Below are 26,401 nucleotides of genomic sequence, written 5' to 3'. Positions count from 1 at the left end.
AAAATTAAGCAATAAGAAAACAAATAACCCAATCAACAAATGGGCCAAGGACCTGAATAGACACTTCTCAGAGGACAACATACAATCAATCAACAAGTACATGAAAAAATGCTCACCATCTCTAGCAGTCAGAGAAATGCAAATCAAAACCACCCTAAGATACCATCTCACTCCAGTAAGATTGGCAGCCAGTATGAAGTCAAACAACAACAAGTGCTGGCGAGGATGTGGGGGAAAGGGTACACTTGTACATTGCTGGTGGGACTGCAAATTGGTGCGACCAATTTGGAAAGCAGTATGGAGATTCCTGGGAAAGCTGGGAATGGAACCACCATTTGACCCAGCTATTGCCCTTCTCGGACTATTCCCTGAAGACCTTAAAAGAGCGTACTATAGGGATACTGCTACATCGATTGTTCATAGCAGCACAATTCACAATAGCTAGACTGTGGAACCAACTTAGAGGCCCTTCAATAGATGAATGGATTAAAAAAATGTGGCATTTATACACAATGGAGTATTACTCAGCACTAAAAAATGACAAAATCATGGAATTTGCAGGGAAATAGATGGCATTAGAGCAGATTATGCTAAGTGAAGCTAGCCAATCCCTAAAAGACAAATGCCAATTGTCTTCTTTGATATAAGGAGAGCAACTAAAAACAGAGCAGGGAGGAAGAGCATGAGAAAAAGATTAACATTAAACAGGGACGAGAGGTGGGAGGGAAAGGGAGAGAGAAGGGAAATTGCATGGAAATGGAAGGAGACCCTCATTGTTATACAAAAATACATATAAGAGGATGTGAGGGGAAAGGGAAAAAAAATCAAGAGGGAGAAATGAATTACAGTAGATGGGGTAGAGAGAGAAGATGGGAGGGGAGGGGAGGGGGGATAGCAGAGGATAGGAAAGATAGCAGAATACAATAGTCACTAGTATGGCAATATGTAAAAACGTGGATGTGTAACCTATGTGGTTCTGCAATCTGTATACAGGATAAAAATGGGAGTTCATAACCCACTTGAATCAAATGTATGAAATATGATATATCAAGAGCTTTGTAATGTTTTGAACAATCAATAAAATAAAAAAAAAAAAAGAAAAGTTCAAAGCCAGCCTCAGCAACTTAGCGAGGCCCTAAGCAACTTAGTGAGACCCTGTCTCTAAATAAAATATAAAAAGAGCGGGGGATGTGTTTAGGGATATAAAGCCCCTCTGGGTTCAGTCACTGGTACAAAATAAATAAATAAATAAAAATAACCATATTTGAGGAATCACACTGTTTTTTTGTCCTTTCAAGTAACAATAATGTTCAGGGAGTGGACAGCAAGTTGAGCAACTCAAATATCACACAAGGGACTTCCTTCAAGTCAATCACCACACAGCTTATGTGTGTAGTAATAAAAATATATGCACTCAGGGGTTGGGGTTGTGGCTCAGTGGTAGAGCACTTGCCTAGAGTGTGTGAGGCACTGGGTTCGATTCCCCGGCGCCACATAAAGATAAACAAATATAATAAAAGTATTGTGTCCATCTACAATTTTAAAAAACCTTTAAAAAAATATGCACTCAGGGGCTGGGGATGTGGCTCAAGTGGTAGCGCGCTTGCCTGGCATGCGTGCGGCCCGGGTTCGATTCTCAGCACCACATACAAAGATGTTGTGTCTGCCGAAAACTAAAAAAAAAAAAAAAAAAAATATGCACTCAAAGGTCAAGATATAATTGGGTTCATAATTTTTACTGCTTTGTCATAAGTATTTTCAAATGAAACTAGCTTTTTTTCTACTCTCTACATATATGTGGTGATAAAAAATACAATGACATATTAAGTGTGAGCAATTTTACCCACCATTGCCTTTATACCATTAGTGTATAGCTCAACACTGTAAAAATTAATTTTAAAATAAAGGCCAAGTAACAGCTCTTATAGAAAATTTTAATTTCAAAGAATCCCTGCGGGTCTTGGAGACCCCCAGCTCTTTGAAAACTGCTATTTTAAAGAACCTAATGGAAAAGATGTAGTTTCCCTACTTCACTAGATACTTGCTTACAACCTACCTCCCCTATTGGACCATTAATGGCAAATGAACAACTCAAGTGTCTATAACTGGGTAAGTCTCAGAGATGCAATCTTTATCGAGGGGATGCCATTCAACCTAGGGTGCATTAAAGACTAAAGCCAAGAGTAAAGCGTTAGGTCAACTTGAGGAGACCCCTTGCCTTTCCTTCTTGAGACACTCAGAACTTTAGTAATGCTTGATTAATATACAGTATTTAGTGGTTATTTTTTAAATTATTTATTTGATAGAAACCACATAAGCATTTATAACAAGTGAATGGAGGGACAAGGAAGTGCCTCTAAACAGGGGGAAGGGGGCTCAAATTGGTGATGCAGTCTAGAGGTACTCAGAAATTCACAAACTACTGTGAATGCGCATGAATTGATATGAAGTATTACCTATAATTTAATTAGGTTTTCTGACTCAGTGAGAAGAGAGAAAATGATTTATGAAACCTATCCTTTGGGAAAAACAGGGAGCCTGATCCCAGAGAACTTTCCAGTTATGGTCTCTGACATTTAGACCAAGGTCTTGTGGGATTAACAACTTTTGTTAGCTACTCAGTTTGTTTTGGCCACCTCCTGTCCTTACCCAATAGTGATTAACTGTACACCATTACAATAAAGAGGAGAGTCAATAGATACTGCATAAAAATGAATAAAAACAGAGAGAATTCTCTTAAAATTAGAATAGTAATCAAAGAAGAATCCAAAACAAAAATTCATTAACAGTAGTTCCAGCCAAGCATGGTGGTGCGTGCCTATGAGCCCAGCTACTTGAGGCAGAAGGATTAAAAGTTTGATGCCAGCCAGGGCAACTTAGTGAGACACTGTCTCAAAATAAAAATAAAAGTATGAAAGGGCTTGGATTGTCGCTCAGTGGTTGTTCACGTAGAAGCCGTGGGTTTGTTCTCACACTGAATCCTACAAAAAACACCCAAACAAAACAAAACAAAAACCAGTAGTTCTTTTGGGTAAGAAAAAACTGGGAATGGGACAATGAGAGACCTTCAATTTTTATTTTTTCTGTATTGTTTGAACTGTTTTCAGACAGACATATTGCTTTTACGATATAAAACAATATAAATGACGTGTGTCTAAAAAGGAAAAGGAAATAAGAGATCCATTTTATCTGCATGGAAGGAAAAAGGGTGCTGAGAAACTGCTTCCATTCTGAGCTCTGTCTTGTGAGGGAGAAAACTATTCCCCAAGGACAAGAAAGGGTGAAGGCAGTGTTCCAGAGCAGCTGCACCAAGAAGCCTGGCCAGAGGAGGGAAGACTCAAGACAGACCCAGCCTTGGAGGTCACCACAGCGCTGATTGACAGAGCCTGTCAGCAGCTGGCCAGAACTCATGCTGGCTGCAAGTAGGCAACTGACTTCCTCATCCTACAGGAAGTGGAAATTCCCTTAACCTCACAGAACTGGGGCAAGAGAAAATGAGATCCTGCAATTGGCGTACTCACACTGCAAGGCAGGATTATTCTTTGGGAATCAGATTTCTCCCATAAAATGTGGTGAACTCCAGAGCATACTGTATTCTTGAAACCATATCTACAACTTGGAAAGACCCCTTCAACCACCATATTTAAAACATGAATGATTTTATGACTCATCATCTAAGTCCAAAGACAGATACTCTCCAAAATGGGTCTCTTCTCACCGTTTCTGAAAGGACTTCCCAGCAATATTGTCTCTATAGGAATCAAACAGGACGTGGTACTGATCCCGGCTCCATTCCAGAACCACCTGGAATAAAAAAGAAAAAGGATAATGCTTCCTTTGCATCAAAAACTAAAATCACATAACCTTCATTTAATCACACTAAGAATTGTTAAAGGAAAATAAACAGCAAATGAAATTCATTTATGTACTTAGTGCCTAACCCAGTACCAGACACGGTAACAGATCCAGGTGAGTAAGTCACCACAGTTCCTGCACCTGGACTGCCTAAAAGATTTAGGGTTTCACTGTGCTTGGGATGGGGTAGGGGAACCAAATAGGTTTAAATGGATGGGACATTTGAACTGGGACTTGAACAAATTCCCCAGGTGGTAAGAAAGGGACAGACAATACCAGCCAGCTGAAGAGCAAGTTCTAGGAGGAGAAAGAGCAAGCGAAGGTTGAGGGCAACTGTGGGGTGGCTCTGTCTAGAGCACGGGTAGTCACCTGGAGAGAAATGGGGCTGGGAGAGGAAGCTGGGCCCTGACTGTGATGTGCCTGCTGTGCCTTGGGAAGCTGGGGCACCAAAGACATTTAACTCAGTCACAGGATCCATCTGAAGTGTGGGAAAAAGTCTTCTCACCACATGTTAAAAGACAGGCTGAAAGAGCAGGGACTGAGAAGACCTAGAGATTGACGACCTTTTTTTAACCTATGAGAAACCAGCTGACGGCCTTATTGGGTACCTCAGGAGATGTAAAGCTACAGATGAAAGCTCCCTCATGCCTGCACCCCAGACCTATAATCTACCTGCACATGTCCCCGTTTACCACAGAGAAAGTGCCCCTCCTCCCAAACACCCTCTCTTTGTCCATTTGCTCTGGGCCTCATCAATTCCCACGTTCTCAGGACCCTGTTCCTTTCTTTTCCTCTCAATAGGATTCTGTCTGCTGCCACTTAACCATTTTCAGCACCTCTGGAAAACCTTTCCTTCACTCCACACCCCTTCCAGCTACCCCAAGTTCTCTGTTCCTTTCAAAGACATCTCTACTCTTCTATCCCCTCAGCCCACTCCAAAACCACTTCTGCTTTCACCATTCAAGTGGCCTTATCAAAGTCCCCATGTTGTCAAATCTAGTGACATCTGCTGAGTTTCTAGTGTACTCAATTCTTAGTGACTGCCCAATTCCTCCTTTTTTTTTGAAACACTTTCTTGGTTTTCCTTTTATCACTCTGGGGGCTCCTTTCCCAGGCCAGTTTCTCTCTCTAGTCTTTAAAAATACTGTGTCCTTTCATTCTGTGCCTCTTCCTGGAATGCTCTCCTTTCTGCTAAGGCTTCTTCCAGCTTCTAGACCTCCCTCCCTAGGATATGACCCTGTTACATGGAGTGGGACTAGGGAAGAAGTCTCTGGATTTCACTCAAGCCAGCAGAGAGGAAAGAGGGGAAAGACATGCCCACCTTTGAGGAGCACCTACCACGTGTTTTCCTTGACCAGAACCTAGTCACCTGCCCACAGTTGGCTACAGGGGGACCATGTGCCCTGCTACACTTCGCTCACCTCTTTTTATGGTCTTTAGATTCTTCAAGACCTGACCTCTGCCTGCCTTTCCAGCCTGGCATCCCTGGGATGCTTCATAAGTACCATGAATTAATAATTCTCTCATTTGATAAATGTAAAAACATTTACTGAGTCTAAAGTGCCTCAGTGTAGGGTTTGCAAGGAGAAATAAGCTAAATTTCCTGATTTTAAGGAACTATAGTCAACTGCTTCTCCCAGCTTCATTAATGTATGATTGGCAAAAAAAAAAAAAAAACTATATATTTATGGTGTATAACATGGTGTTTTGTTCTATGTGGTGAAATAATTAAATCAAACTAATTAATAAATCTACCATCTCACATACTTACTTTTTTTTTCTTTTAGGAAAAAATGATCTACTTTCCCAGCAATTTTTAAGTACATATTACTATTAACTACAGTCACTATGCTGTAAAATAGATCTTCAGAACTTATTCTAACTGAAGCTTTGTGTCCTCTGGCCAACATCTCACTATTTTCCTACAGTCACTTTTTAATGGAGAAGTTTATTGCTGGCTATAGCCACATTGGAGAAGTGTGGGCCTCCTAGGAAAACCAAGAAAGACTACCTAGAAGAAGCAACATTTGCAGGGTCTTAAAGTATAAAGGAGAGTCTGCCACTGGGGACGGAGGTATGCCGGAGGGATTTGCTACCAGACTGGATGAAAGAGTGAAGAAGAGAATTAATGGTGAATGCCAGGTTTCCAGAATTTCTAGTCCAAGTCAATAAATGTACAGTGGAGTCATTTAAGCACAGGGGAGGAACAGGCATAGTGAGGATGAGAGCTAATAGGACTTGAGGGCCTCATTTCTGTTACAGCAAACTTGAGGTTACACATGCAAATCACTGGTCTCTCCAGCAGGACTGCAAATTCCTAGAAGAGAGGGAATGAGTGCTACCTTTGGTATCACGTGTAACAGCAAACCCACAGCTATAAATGCTATCTACTTTGCTTATATGTGTACCTATTTTCAATAATACAATTACATCAATTTCTATCAATGTAATAAGTACAAACAGAAGTGATTTCCCATCAGTATCTCTATGCACTTTGCAAAAGGACCACCAGCCTATTATTTTTCTAAAACAAACCACAAAAAGCTAAACTTAATGAAAGTGTTCTTGGCTGGTGCATTGCCTGGAAGATAAGTAGAAGGTATCAGAGAGGGCCGATTCATAAAGGGCCAAGAATGCTGATCTGCTTTATGTTACCATATTGTTCTTCCTCCTCAGATAAATTAATCTCACCATCTATAAAGTGCTTTGGAGTATTAGAAAAACAATTCCGTATTCCTCAGGCCAATCTAAATGCTGCCTTCACAGAACTCTGAGTGACCTCTATTGTGGACTTGGTGGTCAGTCACCCACTACCTTATAACATTTCTTGCCCTATTTAGATTTCTCATTGTTGCTTATCTTTTCTCCCATATTAGCATTTTCTTAGATTAGTTAAGTTATAAGCTGTTTGAGGGTACAGAAGTACTTACAATTCTAGCTGTCACCCAAATGTAATCAAAAAATTCACCATCTATCAGCTTCTTAGTAAAATGTTCCCTGGTTTAAGCTGGAGGCATGTAAGAGCAGACTGGATTTGGGAGTTGTTATGGTTTGTATGTAGTGTCCCCAAAAGCTCATATGTGAGACAATGCAAGGTTTGGAGGAAAAATGATTGGGTTATAGCCTTAACCCAACCAGTGAATTAATCCCTGATAGGATTACTTGCCTGATAGGCAAGTGGGGTGTGGCTAGAGGAAATGGTTCAATGGGGGCATGGCTACTAGGTATATATTTTGTATCTGGAGAATGAAGTCTCTCTCTCTCTGCTTCCTAATCACGATGTGAGCTGTTTCCCTCTGCCACACTCTTCCACCATGATATTCTGCCTCACCTCAAGCCCCAAGGAATGGAGCCAGTCTTCTATGGACTAAGACCTCTGAAACTGAGAACTCTCAAATAAAGTATTCATCCTCTAAAAATGTAAAATAGATCTTCAGAACTTATTCTAACTAAAAGACCCAACCATAACATAAAATTGTTATGGTTGGGTCTTTTAGTTGCAGCAGAGAAAAATCTGATTAAAACAGGAGTATAGACATCTCCAGTTCTCCTCCTTGGTAGCTGGGTAGCCTCAGGCAGGCCACAAGTGTTCGGGTCTCAATTTTCTTAACTACAAACTGGGTACAGTGTCTGTTTCATTAGATTTCTATGGTGCTACAGGACAGAGATTCTCAGAAAAATGGAAGAATAAAGGGCATGAGAAATATGTGGGGAACACTAGAAGTCTGGGATAAACAAAACATATCTTCCAGAACCATCATTATAAAGGCAAGTCATTTAAAACATTATACTGATAGGAATGCAAACATAAAACTTGTATGGAAAACCAGGTGTGATGGCACACACCTATAATCCCAGGCTGAAGCAGGATGATTACAAGTTTGAAGCCAACAGAGACAACCTGGCCAGACCCTGTCTTGAAATAAAAAACTAAAGAAGGCTGAGGATGTAGCTCTGTGGTTAAGCACTTGCCTAGCATGCACTGGGTTCAATCCCCAGCACCCAAGACCACACAAACTATATGCAATAAAAAAAAGAAAAAAGAAATTGTGTAATCCCAGTGGCTCCAGAGGCTGAGGCAGGAGGATCGCAAGTTCAAAGCCAGCCTCAGCACCTTAGCAAGGCCTAAGCAATTTAAAATACTGTGTTTCAAAAAGAAAAGAAAAAAAAACAAAAAACATAAGTGCTGGAGATGTGGGTTCAATTAATTTCTGGTACAAAAAAAAAGGAAATTGATGAGACTTTTTTTTTCTTTTTTATAAATACAATGTTGGCCCTCAAAAATCTCTCCTACTTGCCACCTAGAGCTCTTCCCCCAGATACCTCCTCTCTAAATTATTTTCCTCAGAGTACTTACTTTTTTCTGCTACTAAGGTGATTCTTGATAAAACTGGAGACTCAATGAACTACTTATGAAAATATGTTCAGAAGTATCACATAAATAAGGTATTATTGATAAAGAATTACAAATATCATCTAAAGCTAGTTTCTTCTACCCGTTAATAATATTTCTCACTTTCAAGCTTCCATTGGAATCATCATGGCATTCAGCATCAGTGGTTGGTCAGTTTTACTAAATGGCAGCCAAAGTCAGTCTTAATTTCCTGACAACAGAAAAAGGGCACATGCATACCTGTACCCAATCTATCAAGCCAGGTGCTCCGTGCCACTGAATTCCTACACCAATTGCCTGCTGTGAGGAAGGTAGTAAGCTCGCTTTCCGGTGGTGACACTCCCAAGTGTGTAGCTACCAAATGGCAAGGCTGAACTCTGTGTCGCCCTCTCACACCCACGCTGCTCCTCTGACACTTATTCACAGAGCTAGCTTTGTCAAATGCACATGTATGAATGCAGCCATTCAACCAAATCCGCAGCCGAAGTGTTTATCTGACACACCAGTTACTCAATGACCCAGAACTGCCGCTCTAGCGTGTTTATAAATGTCACATGAATTTATGTTTTCCCTCAGCACACACACTTGCTGAAACTCCCAGATAAAAACTTTTTAAAATTCTAAAACTAGGACATGCTTTTTTTTTTTTTTTTTTTTTTAAGATTTTTCTGATCAGAATGAAGTGCATGCCATGGTAGATTAATGGTGAATGATACACAAGCCTTGTAATTCTTGGTATTAAAGAATTTCTGGTTAAAAAAAAAAAAAGAGGGGTAAAATTATTAGGAGAATTGGGCTGATGGTGTAGCTCAGTGGTAGAGAGCATGCTTCACATGTGTGAGGCCTTGGGTTTGATCCCCAATACCACAAAAAAGGGGGGGTGGGGCTGGTATACAATGCAAAGATCACAAGATTTACATCAGAAGATATGAATTTAAACCCCATACTTATCAGTAATATAAACCTGGAGAACTTCTCTAGTCTTACTTTCTCCTTTTGTAAAATATTAATATCATTTGCTTTACCAGACTATTGTCATAAGTAAAATACTTAACTGTTCACCTCTTAAAAGCAGCATTTACAATGCTACAGTGTAATTTAAGATATCATTATTTAAATGTTTGTCTAAGCTTTTATGTGATGTAAACATGGTCATCATTATGTGGTACCTAATGGGTCCAATTTTTACTCATGAATTAAAAAAACAAAATATCTCTCTGCTCCTGAGAGCAACTCAAAGACAAGAACTTGATTTTTTACTTTTATTCCAAGAACCTTAGTGCCTGGCACAAAATCAACAACCACTCTCAGAATAAATGGACAAAAGCCTACTGGTTTGATAAGGCAAACATTTTGGAACAGCTCACCACTTTACAAAAGTTTCTCTCTAGAACTTCTTTCTTTCAGATCCATTTCAAAATAGTTATGATAAAGGATAGAATTACAGAGTTAACAGCAGGCCTAGACCTATACAAGCATATAAAATTGTCTCCTAGTAAAAGCACATTTTCTCAACTTTTTAGTACAGCAGAAATGTAGCATGCTGCCCTATGAAATTCAAGAAGTCAGGTGTCTTCAATTATAAGCAGTAAGAATGCTAAGTAACTCTGATGGTATTTCCTATGTTGCTGATCAAAAGTTTAGTGTTCCTAGATCACAACACAGTCTTCCCAATTTCTGAAAACAAAATTTGTTTTATATTAAGAGTCACTAAAAGAAAGTCTTGGATTTGGATCAGTTCCTTTAGTTTATGTGAAGAGGAGAAATCGCCCCAATGGTAGTGTTTTTTGCAGTAGTTTATTGGTTGTGTTTTTGTTTTTTCTTGGTACTGGGGATTGAACCAGGGAACTTTACTACTGAACCACATTCCTAGCCCCTTTTATTTTTTATTTGTAGACAGGGTCTTGCTAAGTTGCCCCGGATGACCTTGAACTTGGAATGCTTCTGCTTTAGACTCCCAAGAGTTACTGAGATTCCAGGTGTGCACCACCACACTCAGGTTAATAACCATTCAACTCCTAACATGAAATGGGTCAGTTTTTTTATTTTTAACTTGTGTTCTACTGCACTTAGCTACTTTGTTTTGGGAAAACCTACTTCTTTTTTTTTTTTAAAGAGAGAGAGAGAGAGAGAGAGAGAGAGAGAGAGAGAGAGAGAGAATTTTAATATTTATTTTTTAGTTATCGGCGGATACAACATGTTTGTTTTGTATGTGGTGCTGAGGATCGAACCCGGGCCGCACGCATGCCAGGCGAGCGCGCTACCACTTGAGCCACATCCCCAGCCCCGGGAAAACCTACTTCTTTAATCAAATATGATTAGAAAGAAACAGCTGTGTGAGGAACTGAGTCCCGATTTCCACTTCATGCTCTTTACAAAAACTTTTTAACAAATATGTGTTGTCTAATGCCACAAAGAATTCAAAAAAGGTAGACGTGGTCTAGGGTCTAGAAGAGTGCTTTTGAGATGAATTAGTGTTTGAGTAAGTAGCATGAAGTGGAAATCAGGACTCAGGTCCTCACACAGCTAATGCCCCTATTGCAAATTAATCATTTATTTGTGTAAAATGATGAAGGGACATTTATTGTTTAGTTTTCAAAAGCAAAGAAAAAACAAGGTATCTTAAAGATTCTGAGATTTGGGATAGGGGTGTGGCTCAGGGATTGAACACTTGCTCAGCTTCTAGGCCTTGGGTTCAATCCCCAGCACTGCAAAAATAAATAAATTATATATCTCCTAAGCATTAAGCATTATCTACTAATCCTCTTCCATCTTTGACATTAATCAGCAAGTCAAATATGCTATCACAATAATTTTCTAAAAAAGTTTTTTTTCTAAAAAAGAAAAAGTTAATGAAATAAAATTTTATACAATTTGTTTGTGATATTTATTGTATTTAGCTTCATTAACAAAAGAATTTCATTGCATACTATTACCTAGATAAAACATTTAAAAAATATACCATGAAAGGCATATTAAAAAATATACCTTTTATGAATATGAAATGCTGGAAAGTCATAAATTAGGTGGAAAGAATGTTGTATTTTTTAACATAATAGCTACAAGGTCATTATTAACAATATGGACACCAAAGGACCTAAGAAATGTTCATGTTCATGTTCTTTTGCTCTGATTAATTCTATTAACAGAAACACATGATAAGAAAATCATCATAGTTTCACTCAGAAACTCTGTAAGTAGGATAAAATCACCATCACTATTTATAAAAATGAAAATGATATAAAATTAAATTAGGAAACTGAGTAAATAAATTATGGCACCTTTACATAAGCATTATAAAACTACTAAAAGTTATGTTTTCAAATAATAGTTAAATATTTAAGGCTTAAATCAGTCAACTCATAAACATGATGTGTCACTATTTTTGAGTCTGACAACAGAGTAACCATCATAACAGTTTCTTCCTTTGTGAAGAATTATGGACTAATTAAGGGATAAGGTGATAAAATATTACGTAAAAAAAATAACAACCAAAATATCAGTCTGGAGGCATAGATGTCAGTGTAATGGTGCGACAGTCAGCTCTACTCTTTCTTTCTCCACAGAAACATAGAAAAGCAAGCAGAATCTGCCAGAACAACAAAAAATATTAAACAATTCTATTACATAAAGTGTCCAGAGCAGACAAACCCAGAGACAGAATGGTAGAAGGAGGTACAGGAGCTCCAGGGAGGGATAGAAAGAAGTTATTTCTTAATGGTTACAGTTTCTGTTTCAGGTAATGAAAAAGTTTTGGAAACAGGCAGTGATGGTTGTACACATTGTAAGTGTAATTAATGCCACTGAGTTACACACTTAAAACCAGTTAAAATGTCAAATTTTATGATATATGTGTTTTACCACAATAATTTAAAGAAACATAAATAAATCATTATAATACTTTCTTCTCAAAAGAATAAAGGAAGACTATCAACACCTCTGTACCCACAGGGTTGAAATGGGTCAATGAAATGGACCAGTTCCTTGAAAGTTACAATCCACCAAAACTCACATAAGGAGAAATAGATAATTTGAATAGGCCTATGTTTATTAAAGAATTTGAGTCAATAATTAATAACCATCTAAAGAGTGCAGGGGACACCACCACGTCCACATGGTTTCAATGGTGAATTCTACCAAACACTTAAGGGAAAAAAATGATACCAATTCTCTACAATCTGTTCCAGAAAACTAAAGCAAAGGGAAGACTTCCTAGCCCATGCTATGAGGCCAGCATCACCCTACTACCAAACCAATGCCAGGATTTTACTAAAGAGCAAAATCATACACCAATAACTCTCATGACCACAGATGTGGAAATCCTCAATAAAATATTATCAAATAAAATCCAGCAGTATATATAAAGAATTATATACCATGAACAAGTGGGATTTATGCAAGTCTGGTACAACATTCAAAAATCAATTAACATAATCTTCTACATCTATAGGTTAAAGATGAAAAATTGTATGATCAGACCAATAAATGTACAAAAAAGCTTTTGACAATCTAACATACATTTATGATTAAAACAAACCCTCAGCAACTGGAATAGAAGAAAATTTCTTCAAATAAAAAAGGATATCCACAAAAAAAATTATAACTAATGTCATAATGATGAGAAATGACATACTCTCTCCCTAAGACTGGAAACAAGACAAGCATGGAATTTAATCATGCCTATTTAACATCATACAGGGAAGTCCCAGGTAATTCAGTAAGACAAGACAAGGCAATAAAAGGTAAACAGAATTGAGAAGAAAAAAATAAAACTGCCTTTGTTTATAGATGAAGTGATTGTCTATTAAGAAAATCCCAATGAATTACTAAGTTTCCTGAGGCTAATAAGCAATTATAGTAAGGTTTCAAAATAAAAAATTAACATACAAAAGTCAACTGCTTTCCTATATACCAGCATGAATAGCTGAAATTTGAAATTTAAAAAATACTATAACATCTAGGTTAGCACCTCTCCTGAGGTAAATGAAAAGATAAGCCACAGATCAGGAGATAATATTTGTAAAAAACACATATCTGAGAAACAACTGGTGTCAAAATATGTAAGAAACTCTGAAAATTCAACAATAAGAAAACAATCCAATTAAAAAAATGAGAAAAAATATCTGAAGACACTTCACTAAAGATGATATACAGATGGCAAATAAGCATATGAAATGATATTTGACATCATATGTCATTAGAGAATTACAAATTAAACCGAGATCCTACTCACACCTAACAGAAAAGCCAAAATCCAAAACACTGTCATCTGGTGAAAATGTGGAACAACAGGAACTCCCATTCGTTGTTGATGCAAATACAAATGGTGTATAGCTACTTCAGAAGAGTTTGACAGTATTTACAATGCTAAACCTAGGCCTACCACAGGATTCCGGGTTATTCAGCAGGTATTTACCCAATCCTGAAAAATTATGTCTACACAAAAACCTGCCCACAAATGTTTATAGCAGCTTTATTCATAATTGCCAAAAATTGGAAGCAATTGAGATGTCCACCAATAAGTGAATAGCTAAGCAAACTGGTACACCCATACGATGGATCATTATCCAGGGACAAAAAGAAATGAATTATCAAGTCATAAAAAAACAAGGAGGAAACCAAAAGAAATAGGTAAAAGAAGTCCATTTGGATAGACTACATACTATATGATTCCGACTAAATGACATTCTGGAAAAGGAACAACTGTACACACAGTAACAAGATTGCTGGGGGAAGGGAAGAGGAAGGAATCATGCACAGGTAGAGCATAGGGCAGGGCCACAGCAGGACAGAGAAACTATTCTGCATGACACTGTAATGGCAGATATATGACTTATCTATATTTTTGTCAAACCCGTAGAACCATACAACCCAAAGAATGAATCTTAAAATAATTAAGCTAATAAAAAGTGTACCAATATTGGTTTATCAATTTTAACAAGTATACCACTCTGCTGGAAGAGGTTAAAAATAAAGAAGACTGCTGGGGGAGAGAGGGTATATGGGAATTCTCTGTATTTTAAAATTGCTCTAAAATATAAAGTCTACTAAAATTTCATACACATACACACACAAAGTAAACTCACATCTCTTCTTTTACATTCAAATTTAGAAACTTCTCACCACATGTGACCTTTCCATATTTAGACAGTATGAAAAAATATTTCCACACTCAGCTTACTTCTAGGAGATTCTAGGCTTCCAGAAGCTGAAGATACAAAGGTGAATAAATAAGAAAGAAAAGCCTCCACTCCCACAGAGCTTACCTCTAAAATGTAACGCAGAGAAATTAAGACATGAAGTAAGAAAACATACATATCCACATACAATTTCAAATCCGTTCCAGATGATAGGTGTTACTGAGCTGAGAACTACCTAACGGCAAGAGCTTGTTAAGGGATGACCTGGGACAGAGCTCTCTATGGGCTGATGCAACAACAAGTGCAAAGCTCCCAAGTCAGGACAAGCGAAATGTGTTCAAGGATCAAAAACAAGGTGACTGCACCAGCGGTGTGCCTGAGCCTTGGCAAGTATTTCCCTGATCTTCTGTGAGAAAGTCAGCCCAGGCTGGCCCACTGGTCCCAGGAGGAAGAGGGACATGGCATGGAGCCAACCAACCCACCCTGATCACACTGATGGGTTGACTGCCTCTGAGCTGCACATCCTAGGGAACAAATAATTGCCATTTTAAGTCAGGAGCTGGCAATTTTTTTCTGAGGGCAAAACAGTAAACATCTTAGACTTTATAGGTCAACATGGTTTCTGCCCCAACTATTCAATTCTACCATTGTGCAAAATGTGAATTAGCTACAGACAACAGATACACAAACTGCCATGGCTGAGTTCCAACAAAATTTATGTTCACTGATATTTGAATTTCATAAAATTCTTATATTTCTGTGAAATACTATTTTTTAAAAAAATTTTGAAACCATATCAAATGTAAAAATCATTCTTAGATTAATTACAGGCCACACAAAAATAGCCTTAATTTGTTGCTCCTGCTTTAAGACAGCAAATTTTAGTTACTTGTTATGGAACATTTTTGTGGAAAGTTACATGATGCACAGAGGTTACATAATACAGGTTGCTCAGAAGGGGCAGGTGGCACACTTAGGTCCTTATGCAGTCCATTGGAAAAGGTCTAGATTTTCTACTATATGCAACAGGCATGAAGTAATCTGACTCAGTTTTTAAAATGTGCTCTGGTTGTAGTGTGGAGAACAGAATAGAGCAAGAGTGTGAGTGGTGACAGTGGCTACCAGTTCTCTTCCATTGCAATTCATCTTCCATATTACTTCTAAGATAATTGTTCTAAGCAGAGATTTGATTTTATCACTCCCTTGCTTTAAATCCTTTGATGGTCCCATTTCCTTCAGGATGCAACCGAATTCCTTAGCAGCATCCAATAAGCAAGTCCTAAGTTGGCCCCCACCTGCCTCTCCAGCTTCAGTTCTTTACCACCCCCAAAACCCTGAAGTTCTTCAGGTGATAATGTCTCATATACACCTTTACACCCATGGTATCTTTCACTTTAAAAGGAAAAAACCAAAAAATCCTATTTCCTTCCTAGCCATCTCCTTTCAGAACAAGCACAGATGTCACTCCATCAGAGAAAGATTGCCTGGCACCCAAGTCTCTCTCTCTTCAACTTCATTTATCACAATTTTTTCAAGATTAGCATCATTAAGTGATCTCAGCTATTACTATAGTTGCTATGTGTGTCAGTCCATTCTGAAAGCATAAAATGCTCTTCCAATTCCTCTCGTTCAAAACAGAAGGATCTTCCAGGGAGCATGCCAAAAAAATAAGAGACTTCAATGATGGTGTCATCTAGACAGAAAGAGGGTCATGTCATGCTTGACACAGCTTCTGGAGGTTTTGAAAAAGAAGACTTTGGGACCCAAGCCTGCCTGGGATTTTGATGCTTCTGGTGTGCTTTGTAGTACATAATGGTGTTGGGTGGTGGGCTACGCACATACTGAAGCACATCATGGATTCAGGCTGTGGCTGCTTGGTCACTGGCAGTGTTATTCCATATTGAAACAATACCACCTAGAAGTGGACAGAGATCACAGCCCCATAGACCTTCTCCCAAACTAAGAACTGTTCTCCGAACAGGGCAGGAAGGAGATTCTCCCAGCTACAGGAGGCCAAGCTCTTCTGCAAAAAATAATCTGCTTATCAACATTTTTATTTGCATTAACCTCCCACATGTGTTTCATTCCTTCTTTGAAGAGATGGAAGTCACTGTGCCTGTCAGGTCCCCAGGACATACCATGTGACTGTAAAGCCTCCACAACTGCTCCACAGAAGCATAGATACAGATCTGTTTCATGTTCTGTTCACAGCTTCTTGAGCTGGTGGGATAGCTTGGAGTCTTCCTGAAGCAACCAGAAAATGTTTGTACTGCAGAGGATGCTCTGCTGGTCCAGGGTCAGTCACCCATCTCTGCTGCTGCTCTCTTGTCTCATTCCATTTTTATTTCTACCATTTTTCTGTGTGCTGTTTTCTACATTCTGATCACGGTCCCCACTGACATCATCGTTCAAGCTACTGAATTTATTCATCCTCTCATCCCTGCTGTTGTCCCACAATGCATTTTGTCAGGTGTCTTGTACGCATTAGACACTTCATTTAATCATTTGCTTGCCCATCTCCCTGCCTGGATTGAGATTTTTTCAAAACCAGAAAGAAACTGTGTCTCTAGTTTGAAACAGAGAACCTGGCTCAGAGTAAACGCCTCCATAAATCTTTGTTGTAGATTCTTTTATGAGCAGATTCTGAAGCCCTGGTAAAGATTTATGACTTTGGAATTAATGGAAGGAAAAAATGAAATTGAAGGAAAGAGGTAATGGGGGGGGGGATTTATCAAGGGGAAAGGATAAACTAGAATCCTAAAATAATAAACAATTTTAGAAAGTAATTTTAAAGTGAGCCATGTGACTTTTAGTCTGACCACAGAATACATTTCACCCTGCATAAGTGTGACTTGATTATGCATCACAGCTGTGACAATCAAGTCTGTAACACTTCTGAAGATCACTTTTTTCCTGTTTAATTTAGTGCACATATGAATCATACACAGGCTGACTAATCACCTGCTAAAGATACTGCATCTGGATCACAAGATGGGAACAAATTATTCCAAGCTTGGATAAATATAAAAAGATATATTGTGAATATATATCATCCATTAGTTATATAGGTTACATTTTAGAAGAAATGAGAGAGAAAGTCTACAGTGTAATTATAAAGTGCAAGCTATATTAAATTCATCAAGCACTTGCCTCCTCTGTTGTCACATCAAATATATTGTGGGGGTTTTTTTGGGGTTTTTTGCTATCTCTAGGGAAAGATCACCAGGTGGGCATCAGCCCAGAGGGTAGGTCCCTGACTTCTGTCTTCATGAGCATCATGACCAGGAAAACACTCCTGAGAGGGGACATATGGCACCTAATTAGCATTTACTCAACATCTTCCATGAGACACTTTGCAAGGTGTCTTGTACACATTAGACACCTCATTTAATACATCTTTCCTCATTAGGCTACATCACAATTAGTGAACAAAACAAATTTTGATGCCCCTAAGTATTCATTCAACAAACACCCACTGAGCACCTATAGTTAGGGTCTAGGAGAACAAATGAACTTGTCTATTTTGTTTACTTTTGTATCTCAGGATGTTAGTGATGTGTCTGGCAAACATACACAAGATGTCTGGGCCTACTAAGCCTTGCAAATCTCTCCTCTTTCTATGTCTTTCCACCAGCCTAGTACAGGGCTCCTGTAGACTACCTGGCAGCCATTCTTGGCTCTTTGATTCATGATTTCCTAACTTGAGCACCATCAATATTTGGGGCCTGATCATTGTTGTGGGGGTTGTCCTATGCATCACAGAAAATTTGGTGGTATTCTGGGTTCTATCTATTAAATGCTAGTGAAAATAACCTTTATTGGTATCCATTGTTCTTGGACCAACACTGAAGTCCTAAAAATCTTAATCTACCAGGTGCTAGGAAAAGGGCACCACCAAATGCACTCCACCTTAGAACCACCTTGCCTTGCTTTCAACCTTTAGACACAACGGCCTTCATTTACCTTCTCAAATGTACCCCAACTTCAAGGCCTTCACATTATTTCCTTGTGGAAAAGAGCACAGTTTCTCAGCACAATTGACATTTTAGGCTGGATAATTCTTTGCTTGGGGGGCTGTGCATTAGCAGAATCCCTGGCTTCTGCTCACTAAATGCCAGTAGCACTAATACCATCCCATGCCCAACTGTGACAATCAAAAATGTCTCTAGACATTGTGAAATATCCTGAGGGTGGGGAGAGGGGCAGAATCACTGCCAGCTGAGAACCACTGCTTAGAGCAGACCTGCCTCCTGTCCTCTGCCTCAATAATTCCTACCCTCTAGAGTAAAGCTCACAAAACCAAAACAGCCTCTCCTGACCCCAGCCACCAGAAAAAACTTCTCACTTCAAGTCTCTCACCCAATACCCTCTACTTCTCTGCATCATTTCCCAAAACTGTAATGAAGGAGCATTTACTGTCTGGCTGTACAACCAGAATATAATTTCTTCATGAGCAGGAACCATGTCTGCTTCCTTCACTGCTATACCCCCAGGGGCCTGGTTCAGAGCTTGACAAACATGTACTCACTGAATGAATGAATAAGCCAGACACTCTGCTGGGCACAGGGACCTGAAGATAAGAGAGAATCCATCTTGGTTCAGGATGCTCAGTACAGAAATGGCAAGTTTCATCTCGTAGGCAAGCTCAATTAACTGGTAGTAGCCTTGAGAAGCTGGGCATGGAAAACTAAAAGCTTCCTCTGAGGCACAGAAACACAAGATATCACATTCCAAAGGGAAGTGCTGGACCGAGATGCCACGTTCTCTCAGGAGGGTGAAAAACATCCCAATCACAGGTCCAAGGGCTGAAGATTAGAGGCTTTTCAGAATCAGAGGCATTCCCTGACTCCTATCCCATGACTCCTATTCCCTGATGACTCCTCCCCACCCAAGCCCAGTTAAGAGTTCAACAGGATCACCAAGAGAGCTCATTATAGGTCCATGGAGTTGGGACCATGCTTGTGTCACACTTAAGAACTAGGAAGGGCTACCTGGCTACCTGCTCTGAGGTGAAAAGTGGTCACTACAACAGATTTAGCCCCAGTGAGGGTGGTGGGTATGGTCGCTTAGGATGCCCTTTGAACTCCCTCAGGAGGAGCAAGCTTGGTCAGTACAAATCCCAGAAAGCTCTATATCTGTTTAGGAAGGACTTTCCTACCTCGCCTCTTTGCCTTCTGAACTCACAGGAAGGATCATAAACAGGTAACTGAGAAAGAGAAGCACCAGCAGAGGTCTCTTTCTGTCCCCATATACCTGTGCTCCCCTCAACTGCAGGCTTCCTGCCTGTACCACGCAGCTAGGGAGACAAGAAGCGCCAACCTAAGCTCTAAGTTCCACCATGTCATGAGAGTAACCACTCTAACTGCTGAAGGGATATTATGCTTTGTGATTTAAAGTGACCACGGGAGTTTGTATAATCTACACATATAACAGATGCTGTAGGCCCAACTGAGGGCCTACTAGCAATGTACCTACTCAGTGTGTCACTTACCAATTCTTCTTCCATAAGAAAATCTTGCCCCACACAACACAACTGTTCAGGGTTTCATTCAGGAAGGCTCTACGGCCTAATGGGGCCAATATCAGGAAAGGATCACTGAGCCTTTGGACAAGTTCTTTAACCATCTTCTGAAGAGCTCTCAGAAGTTGAAGGAACCTCAGACTGTTAAAGAAATTATTCTGAAATTATGTCTGGACTCAAGGAGAAAAAAGGACCATGATAAATGTGTACCATCTGTCATAAGAAGGTAGAGTGGTAGAGTGGTAGGTATGTATGGAGCTTTACAGATCCCAGCATTTAAGACTGAGAGGGCACAATGAATGAAGGCAGAGTGAGGAGGATAGCCTTGCAGAAGAAAGTTGGAGGGGAAATTTCCAGACCCACAGAGTGCCAGATGCTGCAGAAAGTCAAGTTTTTCTCTCACGACATGCTAAAATTCATTAATAAAATGAACAATATTTAGACCTCTAAGAAGAAGTCGGGTCAAATGGTACTATCAAATCACCATATTAAATTATGAATTGATTTAATACTGAAAGATTTACAAGGACACAATGAACTGTGTTTAGCAAAACTCCATATTAATAAACCCATATGAGAATACAAGTTTCATGAATCAATTAACAAGATATTAAAAATAGAAACAACCTATTTTTGCATCTTTTGCAACAAGGTAAAGGGCTAACAACTATCACAGACTTAATGTCAGTGTTAAGGCCAGGAAAAGGAAATGGCTTTCAACTCAAGCCAGTGTTTAGGACTTCTGTTGCCCTGTTCTTTAGTAACTGCCTTGTAATTATCCTGTGGGAAGCCATCCTCAGCTCATGTGGTTCAGTTCTGAGAGTCTACCTCGCCCAGTCCCCTAGCTCTGGCGATGATCCAGGTGGTAACAAGGGTATAAGAAGGGCACTTGCTCTCTGGGCTAGGCAGGCAGCTCTGGGTCTAGCTGGAACTAATGAGAAAGAAAACTGTCCTGCTGCTGCAGTTACTGAACTGGCAGAATAGAAGCTGGTGTTGCCAGCAACAATCTTTGCTCCCATATGGGAAAAGCCTGCCTGAGAAGTAAACCAAAGTGGAACCAGTTCCACTTTGGCTTACTTCTCAGGACAAAGGACAAAAAGAGATTCCTGACAACACCATTTGAGCATCCCCAATCCCAATTCTGCCAGAGACTTGCACTATATCCTTGATCATACCAGCTAATAACACACCTTTTTTAATAAGCCAGGTCTGAACTGGGTCTGCCACCTGCAACCTAGTACTGTTAATTTACACCAAGAACAATTTTTAACCACTGGGAATTCAAAATGTAAGAGAGGTCATAAACTTTTATGATATTACCAAACTATACTCAAATTATTCCTAAATATTCTTACTGCCTAAAATAGTCTTGCCTCCCTAAAGTTTGTGCCACCTTGTAAAGGTCTCTAAGCCTCCTCTAAGATGTTTCAACCCATAAATTTTCTTTTTCTGCTGCCTTTCTAAGCACTTTCTGTGAACCTATTCAAGCACTCAATTACTTCCTCCTTTATACCATTACTCAGTCCTCATGCATCTGTCACCTCATCTCAGCTAGAGGCTCAAGATATAGAAGCTCAAAGCCTCTACATCTCTGACAGTGCCTTGCACTCTACTATGGACATTCTAACAGCAGGCCTCCAGTTTTCAAAAAGTTACCAAAACATGAATGGTTCCAGAGCATGAAAATGAGCAAGTTATAATCAGATCAATCATATTTGAAAAATAAAAGGTGACTACAGACACTCTGAATCACAGTAGAAAACTTATCTTTACTGGGAATGAGCTTGAAAGGATGTTGGTTAAGAATGTTCAAAATTCATTCATTCATATGTCCATCCATCCACCCGGTATTTATTTGATCAATCACTTTCTAGGTGCTAAGAATGCAACAGAGAATAAGACAAGGTCCCTGCTTGGTAGTTAGCTGGGCTGTGTATCCCTCCCACATCCCCCCAAAGAAAGAGTTCTTTAAAAAAAAAAAAAAAAAAAAAAAAGCTTAGTGGGCCCTGGCATTTTTCTCAGTAACACTAATGCCATAATATTACATAGAGTTTATGCTTTTAATGTGAAGCACCCAATAAATATATACTTGCAGAACATTAAACCAAAAATGGGGGAGGGACTTAGGTATCTACTCTAATACTTTAAACACAAGTTTTTTAAACAATAAATTTTTTCCACCAAAAAGAAATTATAAAACAGATAATAATGGAAGATCCCAACCAACAAAGCAGCTGGGAGTTACTCAATTTGGGAACCATTGAGAATCAGTTTGTGCTGGAGCTAGGATCAGGCCAGACTGTTCCCTCTTGGACTAAATCTCTTTCCACTTCATCTATTTGCTGTGTTGGACCAAGAACATGCTCAAAATGTGTGTTTAACGAATTAACTAATCAAATACAAACATGATAACTATTTTCTTTCTTGAAATTGGACCAGTGTGAGAAATGAGTCACCGAGGCAAAATGTAACCTGAGCTATACCCAGTTTTTAAATCCTCTTTTCCCTTGAATGATAGTATCTTATTATTCCAAAGTGATGATAGAAAAGAGGCAAGCAAAAGGGTGCAGAGAAGCCAGGGGAAAAGCACTATCTGGTAGGAGAAAACTCTATTTGAACCTATCTGACCTCCTTATGAAAGTCAGTTTGGGGATATTTGTTTCCACACTTAGTTCACATAAGGGAGTGACATATTTTATATATACACACAAAAGGCACATAGATGTACATGTACATGGGTATCTATAATCCTTTATTCACAATCCTGAAATCCAAAAGCCCTGCACACCAAAGATGGCTTTGGACCTTATAGGGAAACTTGACCTAACATGAACCTGTCTGTGGCAAAACTTGACCGAAACTGACATAAGGCTATTTATAGATTGTATTTTCCTCACTGAGAATATTCATATATTTCACTATAAAAAAAACAACAACCACAACCCTGAGGTTTAATTATAATGTTATATTTCTAGAAGTTTCTGATAAGAAATTGTGTACTTGCATATAAATAATTCAACTAAAAAATCATGACCCCAAAGTAAATTATTTACCTCAAAAATACATCTTAAAATATATATAATAGCAATTAAGATAGAATGAATATTTAAAATCAGACATTTTTGAGCTAAAAAAGATCTTGAGAGCATAGTCAATCTAGTGCTCTCATTTGTAAATGAGAAAACTAAGGCTCCCAAAGGCCACATGACTTGCCTAAGTCAAGGAGTTTACCACAGACAAGCTCCTCCCTGATACCCTCACCCCTAGGCAATGTACTTCTGTGACCATTAGTCCCAATTCTCAGGGCCTATCCTGTGGAGTGTCACCTCTGGGTCCAGTTCTACTTTTGTTTTATCAGAGTTCCCAAGGGTTCTCTAGAAAACACTTAGCTCAACTTCAGGAAATTTTTTTTTAATGCTTTTTATATACTTCCCTCCCTCAATTATAAAATTTGGAGTAAGTATACAAATGGCTTCTCAAAACATAGCAACCAATACTTCTTACACTAAGAGGGAATTAAGATAATGAATTCATAGTTAACAATAAACTTATTCCTTTAATCCATTATAATTAATTATTAATAAGTCAGTATTATTAACTATATGATCAAAGCATTCTGTTTTCAGGGTATATTTCAAAATAAGGACTGAAGACATAAAATAATTCATGATGATAATAATAACCAATAGTAGCAGTAGCTATTACCATTTAATAAGGGTCTGTTACATGCCATGAATTGTTCAAGGTTCTTTACACACAGATCTTGTCTTCAGTATCTACCCTGCAAGGAAGATATTCTTGCCTTCATTTTAAAGATGAGGAAGCTCAGAGAGTTTAAATATTCTTTTCAGATTAGACAAGAAGGATCCTGGTCTGTTTGAGAAACAGTAATGTAAACAGCCTCAGAGCCAAGTTGCCTTAGTTTGAAGCTCATCACTGGCATGAATTAGCTGCATTAACTTGTGCAAATGCCTCTGTTTCGTCACTTGTAAAATGGGTATATAATAGTACCCATGTCACAGGGTTGGTATGAGGATTAAATGACCTGGTAAGGCCTATGTTAAAGTGTGAGTTATTATCATGATCCTCATTACCTGGAGCCAGCATTCAAACCCAGATCTGCCTAATCCTGCATCTCCTCTTTTCTACTGTGCTGTACAAGTTAACCACAGCCAGCTGCCTGTTTTCCATGCCACCTGTTGAAGTTCTTTGCCTGGTCTGTTTAAATTTTAAGGTCTTTGGCCATTTCAAAACAGTGACAAATGTCTTTTTTTGGGGGGGGGGCGCGGGGGGCAGAATAAATGAATGAAAGGAAAAAAGAAAAAAGGTATAAAAGATGAAAAATCCTAACAACTGGTATGCTTAAGTTACCTTTTTTTAATGCAAGGGATTTGATAGCTAACTTAAAATTAATCAGATCATCCAAAAGCTATGAGACACTTACCTGTGCATAGATACATTAAGTTATAACACATGAAACAAAGGTCAACAGATAGATAACATTAAGCAGATATTCTACACTTACAAGTCTAGGGCTCTCTCATTCTTATCTATGAGGCTTTTCTCTCTCTCTCTCTCTCTCTCTCTCTCTCTCTCTCTCTCGGTAGTTTCTAGAAATACATACTGAAAGTACACACTTGGAAGCATGCATATAATTCAGCCAGACATTAAACAAATGGTCTGCATATACTGGCAGTATCTGACAATACATTTGAGCTACTGTTAACAGTTATTTACACGGCATCTTTTCTTATGGAGCTAATAATCCAGAATGGGTATATTTTAAGCAAATGTGTATGTGGCATTTCTAAAAAACACTATGTTAATTTTAAAACCTTTTGCAATCTTCTAACCAAAAAAAAAAAAAAAGTTAAGACAAGTAAATCAATTTTAAACCACCTGACAATATAATTTTTCTGTTGCCAAAAGTGGTGTTCTCTATAGTCACATATACATGCTGTCTCAATGCTTACCTATTCATAGTTTCCGTACACTTGTTTTAGATGGGAAAAAAAATACTCTATTGGGGCTGGTGGTGTGGCTTAGCATTCAGGAGGCAAAAAGGAAAAAATAAAAAGGCCCCCACAAAGAACACTGTATTAAGCAATACAATCGTTATTAAATGAAATAACTATTAAGTCTAAATCAAAGGATTATTTCAATCCAGAAAACGGTTAAAGTATACATCCAAATGGGCACAAAACCCACTGAACACGGGTGTTGCTGGCTCCCACACCTGTTGCCTGGATCCTCTGAACTTGACAGTCTAACTGAACTACTTATTGCACAGTAACTGAGAGCAGATCAGGAAAGGCTGGGTTTATGTGATTTAAATTATTACCATATCCCATGACCCAAGGGCCTGTGTGGCTACCAAGAGATCTGGGGCAGGAGTCCAAGTTACCCAGTCCCGGCCACATGACAGGGGCCCTATTCTCAGCTGGAGAGGCCTTTGAAGTAGCCAATAGATCTTTAACATCAGGGTGAGCACAGCTACCATGAGGGCCTCCAGGCATCAGCTGACATACTGCTGTCCAAAATAAGAAAGCAAACGTGAAAAAGTAAAATAAAATAAAAATAAATATTCTCACAGCTAAGTCCTTTGAATTTGGGGCCAGTACCTTTTCCCCGTTGCAAATTCACATGAAATAAAACAGGTTTCTGGAACAAAAGTTTTGAGATATAGGAAGAAATGGGATTAACAGAGAGATGAAGAAAATAAAGTGCTTTGTCAAAGGTGACAAGATTAGTAGGGTGGCAACAAGGGAGGGAAATTGAAGAAGAGGCCGGGAAGGAGGATTTAGGAGCGCCAAGGAAACGGGAAAAGAAACTCTAGGGGAAAGAGCTTCAATAGGGAGGGCAAGGCCTGAGGGAGGGCGCCAAATGACAGGAGGACCCTGGCGACGGTACCTGAAGGAAGGGGACTCAGCGTCTTTCCCCGACACTGTGGGTTGGACAGATATCGACCCTAGACGCTGAGCACGTGCCGGGGAGGAGATGCGAGCTCTGGCTGCCTCGGGGAACCGCAGGCGTGGGGCCGGTCCCGGGGCTGCAGGGCGGATGGGAGACGCGCGGGGCGCGGGCGCCTGGGGCTCGGCAGGGCAGGGAGCCGGGTGCCGAGCGCGTCCGCAGGCTCTGGCAGCGCCGCTACTCACCTCTCCGAACTGGAAGGCGGAGACGATGGTGACAACGACGCCCACGAAACAGACGTAGAGCCCATACCTGTGGGACAGGCAGGTATAGGTCTGTCTCTGCAAGAGCTTGAGCAGCATCACCCCGGCCGCCGCCACGCCACGCCCGGAGGAGCCAGAGCCGCCTCCGCCGTCTCAACGAGCCGCCATTCAGGGGCCCCGGCTGGGCCGCCGCGCTCAGGTCACAGCCTCCCGGCGCCGCGCATTGCAGCCTCGGAGGACTGACGCCCGCTGGGCTAGGCGCCGCGGCAGCCGCTTCCGGGAGCCGGGAGCCCACGCCCTCCGCGCAGCGGAGGCGGAC

The 26,401-nt window shown here is 39.6% G+C and overlaps 1 protein-coding gene and 1 pseudogene across 3 annotated transcripts in view; both read right to left on the bottom strand.

The window, feature by feature from the left end:
• Positions 1 to 26,377, bottom strand: part of Gnptab (N-acetylglucosamine-1-phosphate transferase subunits alpha and beta) — a 78,783-nt gene extending 52,406 nt beyond the window's left edge. For 2 of the 3 annotated variants that reach the window (XM_015482854.2, XM_048803087.1), the window contains exons 1-2: positions 26,065 to 26,377; positions 3,719 to 3,804 (exon numbers count right to left, since the gene is read on the bottom strand). In XM_015482854.2, coding sequence (XP_015338340.1) covers positions 3,719 to 3,804; positions 26,065 to 26,181 — 203 coding nt within the window. In that variant the 5' untranslated portion in view covers positions 26,182 to 26,377. The remainder of the gene's footprint in view (positions 1 to 3,718; positions 3,805 to 26,064) is intronic. The other variant, XM_048803092.1, reaches the window with a different exon arrangement.
• Positions 13,626 to 26,054, bottom strand: LOC125616819 (annotated as a pseudogene).
• Positions 26,378 to 26,401: the final 24 nt, after the last annotated feature.

Source organism: Marmota marmota, unplaced genomic scaffold, assembly GCF_001458135.2.
Source record: "Marmota marmota marmota unplaced genomic scaffold, marMar, whole genome shotgun sequence".
NCBI lineage: Eukaryota > Metazoa > Chordata > Mammalia > Rodentia > Sciuridae > Marmota > Marmota marmota.
This window is presented reverse-complemented; position numbering and strand designations above follow the sequence as displayed.